The 9,628-nt window shown below is 36.3% G+C and overlaps 1 protein-coding gene across 1 annotated transcript; it reads left to right on the forward strand.

Annotated features, from left to right (window-relative positions):
• The first annotated feature begins 675 nt into the window (after positions 1 to 675).
• On the forward strand, positions 676 to 7,699 carry bco2a (beta-carotene oxygenase 2a). The gene is made up of 13 exons (XM_059550776.1): positions 676 to 814; positions 1,473 to 1,526; positions 2,693 to 2,873; positions 3,163 to 3,374; positions 4,603 to 4,718; positions 4,793 to 4,895; positions 4,993 to 5,121; positions 5,366 to 5,526; positions 5,723 to 5,890; positions 6,256 to 6,393; positions 6,864 to 7,046; positions 7,141 to 7,251; positions 7,395 to 7,699. Exons 1-13 carry the CDS (start codon positions 772 to 774, stop codon positions 7,509 to 7,511), a joined length of 1,716 nt encoding a protein of 571 aa, XP_059406759.1. The 5' UTR covers positions 676 to 771; the 3' UTR covers positions 7,512 to 7,699.
• The last annotated feature ends 1,929 nt before the right edge of the window (positions 7,700 to 9,628 follow it).

The raw sequence follows: 9,628 nt of genomic DNA on the forward strand, positions 1-9,628 counted from the left end.
CACTTTGAAAAATCAACACCTAATTCAACGTTAATCCAACGTCTACAGAACAACCTTAATTCACCCATGCTGCAGCTAGGACGGCGAAACAACGTCACAATATCAACGACGTTGATCCAATTTGTCATATCTAAACGTCATCCAACGTTGATTCAACCATGGTACCGACGGTGAATCAAGGTTGAAATGCCGGCTGGGAGACTTTACATGGGCTAGGTCAAGTAAATCAAGGTCATTCACTTGTACAAGTGAAAAAAAACTCACTTGTCCAGTAAGAAAAATAGAGAGTGTGTAAATATTATTTATTCTAATGCAAAATTCTAGAATAAATAATATGTAAAATTGCCATTTAGCTTCACAATGTAATAAAATCAGGATCATTCTTGAGAAAGTTTAAGTATTTAACTATGATTTTTATTGATGATTATGATGATGATGATGATTATAATCCTTTCGGCAAGAAAAAAATCTTGCCACTTCAACAATTCAACGCTTAATGTGACCTAATCAGGTTAAGACAGCGGCCTGAAATATGTTTACAATCAGTATACACCTTCCTGATGCTGCAAACTATAAAGGCAGATGTGGCAAGAATATGAATGCAATGTTTTGAATGTTTCGAAACAATGTCTCGGTTGAGGGTATATGACGTTAACCCATAACCTGGAAGTTTATTAGGGGTAAAGTCTACGTAACGTGGGTCACGGTAGCCTACTCCGCGCGCGCGTTAACCTACTGTATTCTCTTGTAGGTGACCTGTTTTAGTTAATAATGTCGACAAGTGTGCTTAAAAATGCATTTAGGACCAGCAAAGGTAAGCTTTTACTACTGATTATCTCTACGTCTTATAACTTTGTTTTTACCCCCTCTGACTGAGCAAAGGGCGGTGACATTTACTGTTGCATGTATTGGCAAATAAACTGAAACTGAAATACAGACGCACAAACAACAGTATGTAAAAGACAATATATTGTATAATTTAGTACTTATACTATATGTAAAATGGTACTATAGACTACATACATATAGATACCTCACAACAAAATTACATATTTACATAATTAACAATAACCACAAAAACAACAGAACTATTGCATGTTGCATATGCATAATACATAATATGCATAAAACTTGTAAAGTATCATTGCAGTTGCATACATCTTGCTTACAATAATTATTATATGATTATTATTTTATGCCATTTTGCATGTGATAATGTGAAGCCATTTTCTCAAAATTATATATAAAATGGTTTAAAGTGCATTTTGTTGTGATTCACAACTCCTTTTTATCAGTTCAGTAGCTATTTATTTCACATCTGCTGTGTCATGCAATCATGTGTGATGTAACAGGGTTGGCAAGAGATCAGACTTACATAAAAGGGACTTGTCTCCTACCATCTTTGTGAACATAGCTTTTATTGCTCTTTACAATTTGTCATAAACTCTTCTTCATCCTCTGTTCTGATCAAGTGTGCAGCCTCACATCTCTCTACGGGATGTCCTGCATAAAGCCTCAAACGATTGGTAAGAATATGGGAGCTCTTCTGCACTGATGCACATCTGCAAGTTTCACTTTCTGTTGTATGTTACAGGTTTCATATGTTTTTGTGTGAAGCAATGCAGTGTATGAAAGCAAATGTTTGTGTTTTAAAGCAGCTGCTGTATTCATATGAGAGAGAGTGAAATATACTTTGAGTCCAATGGCTTTTAAATGTTAGCATAGGTTTAAATTCTTCAGCTTACTTATAACTTAATTAAACTCATTTTCAATTGTATGTCACAAGTTTGACTTTTCTGAAAGATACCTGTACGTCTTTGTAGTTGCTTCATTATTTATGCATTAGTGTATCACTGTACATGTGATCATGTAGAGAGGAGACGGATTGTTTTTCTAAAGATAGTGCTTCCCGTTGTAACATCACTGACTCTGCCATTTCAGCTCTGTCCTTTGTTAACTCTGATCCTGTATTTTGTTCTTTCAGCTGACATAAATGGAGGAGCAGAGTAGTTTGTCTGCAAATCTGTGACTTACTACATTTATATACTTTAATATAACTCAGGGTTAGCTAACCTTGCAGTTTAGGACCTTTATATAAAAGTGTCAGCAACACTTTAGAATAAGGTCCCATTTGATAACATTAGCTAACCTGAAATGACAATCAGAAATATATTTTTAAAGTGTTTATTAATCTTTATTAAATGTAGTAAAAAATCAAACTTGATTATACATTGTCTTGATATGCATGTTATATACATGTACTTACTATAGTAAAGTAATAACTCATAACTCTATAGTAAGTACATGCTGTGCCTAGAACTTGTTAATTATTTCTTAGTTCACAGTGCATTAACTAATGTTAACAATGACTTTTATTTGAAAATGTATTAGTAAATGTTGAAAATTACCTATACATGCTGTAGATGTCTTGTTCATCGTTAGTTCGTGTTAACTAACATAGTTAACTGATGTTAACAAATTAAACCTTATTGTAAAATATTACCAAAGTGATAATACTCAAAACAACATTTTACTACCGCTATCAAAATTTAGGAACATTTGGATTTATAAGTGTATCTTTACAACTTTATTCTGATTATTCTTCACATGAACAGATTTTGATCTGTCAGCTTGCCAAGCAATCAGATTTGAACATCACGCAAATCACAATTTGCTGTTTGGTTTTTCACAGCTGCTGCTCAGAAAACATACTTCACAAAAGTACATGGGCTGCCAAACATCTCCCCCTTGGTAAGTTCGGTAGAGGAGACACCTGAGCCCATCCCCACCATGGTCAAAGGCACCATCCCAACCTGGATCCATGGGAGTCTGCTGCGGAATGGTCCAGGAAAGTTTGAGTTTGGGAATCAGCAGTGAGTACAAGCATTCAACTGTCAATACATTGAGTTTGTGATCTTAATAGAATCACTAGAATGTGAAGAATAGTAACTTAATACATTTTATAATCTCTGTTTCTTGCGATTAGTAATTGGCAGTAAAACTAATGACAGATAGAAAGGTACAATTAATTATTTGGTATTTACAGAGATAGTAGACAAAGTAGGCACAACCATGACAACCTTTCACAGAAGTCTTTTATTCACAATACTGTATGTAAATGAATATTCAGGCAGACTCATGCCGATGTAAATGTTTCCTCAGCTATAACCACTGGTTTGATGGCATGGCCTTGATGCATCGCTTTCAGATTGAGGATGGTCAGGTGACGTACAGAAGCCGTTTTCTGCGCAGCGATTCGTATAAGCAGAACAGCGAGAGGAACCGTATCATGGTGTCAGAGTTTGGCACTCTGGCTTTACCTGATCCCTGCAAGAACTTCTTTCAGCGCTTCCTGTCCAGATTTGAGATGATGAGTACGTCGAAATTGTGAATATGTGTGTGAATGACAGTAAGGAAGTATATTTGCTGTGCTGTCGGCCTTGGTAAAATGGATCTCAGTAGGTTTAGAACAGTCTAACATTAGCCGATTTAAAAATGTTACATAAAGCTCTTTCTGTTTTCTGAAAGAGTAATGAGGTGTGTCTCTGGAGGGCATTGCTCAAGAGCATAACAGGAGTGGTCAGTGGAATTGTCAAAGTGTGTCTAAAGTCATCCTAGACTAACAGCTGAATGTCTGTAATCACGAGAATACATTTAAATCAGACACCACAAGCTCTCAATTATGATTAAATAAAGTGACAGTACTACTAACGTGTTGAGATGGAGTTAGCAGAGAGTTCTGGACACTACAACTGATGCGATTATACAGTAACACATGGGTCTTTTAAAAGGATAAAACTGCACAACCATCTTTAGGATCAATGCCTTGAGTAAATCCTGTCAGTATGGTGAAAGTGTGACTTCATGCAACAATAAGGTTTGCGTTTGGATATGCGGGATACACAATTGTGGGGGGAAAAAAAAAAAAATCCTGGAAAATAATTTTATTATTTAAAAGTGGTTTTCATCCAGGGAGCCTCAGCAAACTAAATTATTCTTTAAATTATTCTTTATGATCTAATTTAACATATAATATTATCTAAATTCAACTGGTTATAAAACATAAAATGAGGTTTAAATAGAAATCATAGCACATATTTTTCCCCTCAAACATTTTGTTTATTCAGGAACGTGGAGTTCTTAAATCTTCTAGAATCACAAAATGAATAATGGTTAATTTAATATAATTATTAATCCCAGTTTCTGTTAAAGAAGTCTGAAAATAAACAGTTCTAATCAAATTTAAACTGGAATCTAAATAAAAATTCTCCATAATGCATAAAATCATGTTTAATGTATTTTGCTCCTCCTTAGTTAATAATTTATTTATTGAAAAACAGTTTTTGAAACTTCGGACAAAACAAATTGTGGTTATGGTATTAGCATTAATAATAAAAAAAAAAAAAAAAAAAAAAAAAAAAATATATATATATATATATATGAAAACAAGCATCTTTGTCAGATTTACAGAAGAACTACCTTAGAAATGTGTGTTAAACAAAAGAAAAAAGTCAAAGTTTGTTCTAATCAATTTCTGCCTCAAAGTTTAAAAAAATAAATAAAAGATATTTGTGACACTGCTTCCCCTCTTTCCAATTCCAGAGTCAACAGATAATGCCAGTGTCAACTTTGTTAAATACAAGGGTGACTATTACGTCAGTACAGAGACAAACTACATGCACAGAGTGGATCCAGATACTCTGGAGTCTAAACAGAAGGTATGAACGATTACCAGTCTATAGCCACCAGCCTAGACTAACCCATCAAGTCTAAGTAAGATTATCATCTGTAGGTGGACTGGAGCAAGTTCATCGCTGTGAATGGGGCTACTGCTCATCCACACTTTGATCCAGATGGCACAGCTTACAACATGGGCAACTCATACAGAAACAAAGGTTAGACTCCTGTCTTCTCCTTGTGTGCTGATCAATCTAAGTGCATTGTCACTAAAAGATTAGGAGGCTTGATGTTGTGCTGTGGTGTGTTTTATAGGGGCTTTCTATAACATCATCAGGGTGCCACCAGAAAGAGACGGCCGAGAAGATACACTAGAGGGAGCCAAGATATTATGCTCTATCACCCCTCGTGACAAATCCAAACCCTCCTATTACCACAGCTTTGGTGAGTGAAGACGAGAATCTGTCACGTTTACTATCATCATATCTCCTAGACAGACAGATTTTCATTCTGCATTCTCAGGAAGAATGACTATCATTTGTGATTTTATTACACAGCTACTGTAATAGTGTCATGTGTAATTTCATTGCAAGGCACTCTGAATGGTGTAATCGTATACTCTGAATAGAGCAATCATATCAGTGTGCAGCACTGAAAAGCCCTCTTTTTATTTTCCTGAACCTTTCAGGCATGTCAGAGAACTATGTAGTGTTCATCGAGCAGCCCATTAAGATGGATCTGTTTAAGATAGTGACTGGTAGACTAAGGGGGAAATCGCTAAATGAGGGTGTTTTCTGGGACCCCAACCAGGAAACCACATTCCACCTTATTGAAAAACAAACTGGAAAGGTAAGACAACAATCTTGACAATAGTCTCACAGAGGCACTGAGAACAATGAGGAGCCGATGCTTGAAGCAAACGAGTTTATTCGTATATTTGTTTGCTGATTATGCTTCATATGGTTCAATGAAAGCTGATTGAGAACATGAAGAAAATATCAGGCTATTTTAGCACCTTAACCAACTATTCTGCATCTCTCTGCAGGAGATGTCAGTGAAGTACCATGCCAAGGCCTTGTCCACCTTCCATCAGATCAATGCTTTTGAGCAGGATGGATTCCTCATGCTAGACATGTGCTGCTCTGACGACGGCCAGGCCATAAACAACTTCCTCATCCAGAACCTGCGTCAGTCAGGAGAGGCTTTGGATGAGGTAATGTTCTTCCTTAAAGGGACAGTTCACCTAAAAATGTCATTTCTGTCATTAATTACTCACCCTCATGTCGTTCCAAACCCCTAAAACTTTCGTTCAGCTTCAAAACACAAATTAAATTATTTTTGATGAAATCCAAGAGCTTTCTGACCCTGTATAGACAGTAACACAACTGCCAGGTTTAAGGCCTAGAAAGGTAGTAAGGACATCATTAAAATAGTCCATGTGACATCAGTGGTTCAACTGTAATTGTTATGTGTATGCATTCCTCTGCTTGTAAACAAGATGCAGTACAAGCAAGTACACACATGCATGGTTCAAATTTTCTAATTCTTATTTGTCCTGTCCCTCTCTCTGTCTCTCAGATGTATAACACCATGAGCAGGCCACTGCCCCGTCGTTTTGTGCTGCCTCTCAACATCACAAGTGAAACTCCACTGGAACAGAACCTCAACACACGGCCTGACAGCACCGCTACCGCTGTCTGCCGTACCAAAAATCAGGTGCTGTCTTAAGCTGGCTACAACATGTGTGTACAGTATGTACATCTCTGAAAGTTGCTCATTCTAAACATTGGTTTTCCTTCAAAGCCCTCCAAGCACGTATACTACAGTGTGCGGTCAGTAAGATTTCTGAAAGAAATTAAAACTTTTATTCAGGAAGGATGCATTAATTTGATTTCTGAAGGATCATTTGAGTAATGGCTGCTGACAATCACAGGAATAAACAAAATCTTACCATGTATTAAAATAGAAAAGAGGTATTTTAAATTGCAATAATATTTCACAATAGTTATGTTTGATTAAATAAATTGCCTTGATGAGCATATGAGACATATTTCAAAAACAAAAAATCTTTCCAACCCCAGATTTTTTTTTTTTAACAGTAATGTTATTAAATTAATGCATAACACAAAAAGTGCATTTATGTGTTGAAGAGCCTTCATCTCTTTTAAAACATGTTTCTCTCTCAGGTATTTTGCACGTTTGAGGATCTCCACAGCGAGGACCTGAAAGACTACGGTGGCTTGGAGTTTCCACATATTAACTATGCCAGATGTAACACCAAACCTTATAGATACTACTATGGTTGTGGCTTCCGACACCTAGTGGGTGACTCCCTAATTAAGATGGATCTGGAAAGCAAAAAGTTCAAGGTGAGAACAATTAACGAGATCATGATTGATACCTAGGTATTCACAGTTACTATGATCAAAATGCAGAATGTTTGCTAAATAAATTGATTTACAGGTATGGCGCCAGCCTGATCTCTATCCATCAGAGCCTGTCTTCATTCCTTCACCCAATGCTGAGGAAGAGGACGATGGAGTCATCCTGTCTGTGATTATCACACCAGTTAAGGTATAAAACAGCCCTGAATGAATGTAATGTATGTAAACATAAGCTTTATAATTGACTTGCTTTATAAGAAAATGAAAAATGATTGTAGAACATTTATCAATATGTCTTCAGTCTTAAACCCCTTCTTTCTCTTCTCTTTGTAGGATAAGAGTACATTTCTTTTGGTCCTGGATGCCAAAACATTTGAAGAGCTGGGAAGAGCCGAAGTGCCTGTCAACATTCCTTATGGATTCCATGGAGTCTTCAACTCTAGTGCATGAAGCCCTTTGGATCACTTCAACAAAATAACAAATGACAAGTAGATTTTCACAATGGTTACTACACCAGTTGCCAGCTTCTATTAAAAGCAAGAGACTAACAGAACAATATATCTACTGCATAAAATCATCCCAAAGGGATCCTCCACATATCAACCTCATATATTTTTTAAAAGAACGACATATACTTTATAGTTCAGTTAATGTTCTGCAAGAAATTATACCTTAACTAACATACAACAAATGCTGTAGAGTTAAATTTAGAATTAACAGCTTCACAATGAATTTTTCTACAACTTTCAAACTGTCGCTTTTTTCTAAAGATTCTGATGTAGGGATCAAGACATTTATACATTACTGATGCCTATTCATTTTGAATCAACTTGGCCCGCCCAGTCACAGTGATATAATTGAAGAGGAAGTAGAAATTATACTATAATTTCTAAACAGCAGCAGAAAATGCAATTATTTGTATTGAACAATAAGAATAAGATGGGGAGATCTGCAAACATTGTGTTGTTTCTGTAGATCTGTCAGAATGCAATGTAGGCTTTGCAAAGCGGCTTTTATTTATGGGAAGAAAAACAGCTTGTTGAATTCTGTCGGTCAGAAAGAGGATGGAAATCATAATGTAACACTAAATTATGGGTTTTGGTGCTAAACATCATGGTGAACCGCAGGGGGAAAATACTTATGATATTATATTATATGATGAAAAAAAATGTGCCATAATAACAATAATTTATGTTGATAGTTAAATAACAAAAAATAATCACTATACAACATGTCATATTGTAATAATTTTCTACCTCATGAAGTAACTTTCAAAGAGTTTCCCTTGTGCATTATTCCTTTAAATTTTAAATTTATATAACAGTTCTACATATGTTTCATTGTACATTGTTTTTTATCAATTTCTAATTGTAACTATATAATCACAATGAATACATATTTGTACACACAGTACTTGTATGCTATCTACTACATGGTTCAATTAATGCAGTCCACTTTTATAAAAACATTCATAATGTTTAAAAGCAAAAGGTGTCCCCGTGTCCAGTATTTTCCACATCATTTCACATTCTGATATCAGTTTGATTAGGAAATCTTGACGGACAGCAATACATTTCCTGTCCACTAGGTCGCAGCAGACAATCATAGCAGGCATGCCTGAGTTTGGTTATAAACCCAATGTAAAAACAACTAAATGCATTCATTCTATAAAACACACTACATGTTTGAAATAAACCTATTAACCTATAGTGCATTCAGTCAGTTAAAAAATGACATTCAATGTGTGAGTGTATATGTGCTCTTGCATATTGAGTATCTCTGTGGCTTGGCTAAATTGGGAGCTCTCAGATTTCTCCTAATCCCTGCACATCAAACAGCAAGCAGAGCAGAGCAGATGCAGACAGACAGAGGCACTGCTCTCCTGTGGTATCTCCACCTGCCGGATCTTCTTTCTCCGTACACAGTGCTGTTATTGTCCCTGTATCTGTATGTGTGTTTGTGAGAGACACAGCATAGGTTGTTTGTCCCTGTGTCTCTCCGTTCCTATCTTTTTTGGGGTTTAAACGCTGTTCTGACTGGTAGCAAACAGACAGTGAGTTTGGACACGGATACTAAAACAGAAATAAAAAAACAGAAGTACTGAATGACTGACTGACCAACTGAACGACTGAATGAATGAATGAATGAATGAATGAATGAATGATGGAAAGCAGCGGCGGGACGTAAACCAATACACTAACCAGGTGGTGGCCACAACAAAGACAGCTGTGTGTGTGCGTGTGTGTGTGCACCTTGTGGCCCTGCAAATCCCACTCAGACACCTGCACTCAAAGCTTCCCGCTGCTGAACCTCCCCTTCAAACAACTACCGACACATCGAGCGGAAACACATATCTATGGAGAAGGGAACAAAAGACTGAGAAAGAAAGTATAGAATAGGATTTCTGCAAAACTTTGCTAACCCTAACTCATGCAATGCAGTTTTGATTTGCAGGCACATGTACTGAATGTCTTTATTTATAGCTTTGATGAACAAATGTCCATATTTGTATCATTACAATGCATCTAAAATTAAAAAATGACCTCCATCTGACTATGTCACAGACC

Source organism: Carassius carassius, chromosome 5 (assembly GCF_963082965.1).
Source record: "Carassius carassius chromosome 5, fCarCar2.1, whole genome shotgun sequence".
NCBI classification, from domain to species: Eukaryota; Metazoa; Chordata; class Actinopteri; order Cypriniformes; family Cyprinidae; genus Carassius; species Carassius carassius.

What these genes read in the sequence shown, in the direction of transcription:
- bco2a (XM_059550776.1), top strand. Translation starts at nt 772, where the DNA reads ATGTCGACAAGTGTGCTTAAAAATGCATTTAGGACCAGCAAAG. An exon ending in TTGAAAAACAAACTGGAAAG is followed by an intron (nt 5,527 to 5,722) that starts GTAAGACAACAA and finishes ATCTCTCTGCAG; the next exon opens with GAGATGTCAGTGAAGTACCA. An exon ending in CAGGAGAGGCTTTGGATGAG is followed by an intron (nt 5,891 to 6,255) that starts GTAATGTTCTTC and finishes TCTGTCTCTCAG; the next exon opens with ATGTATAACACCATGAGCAG.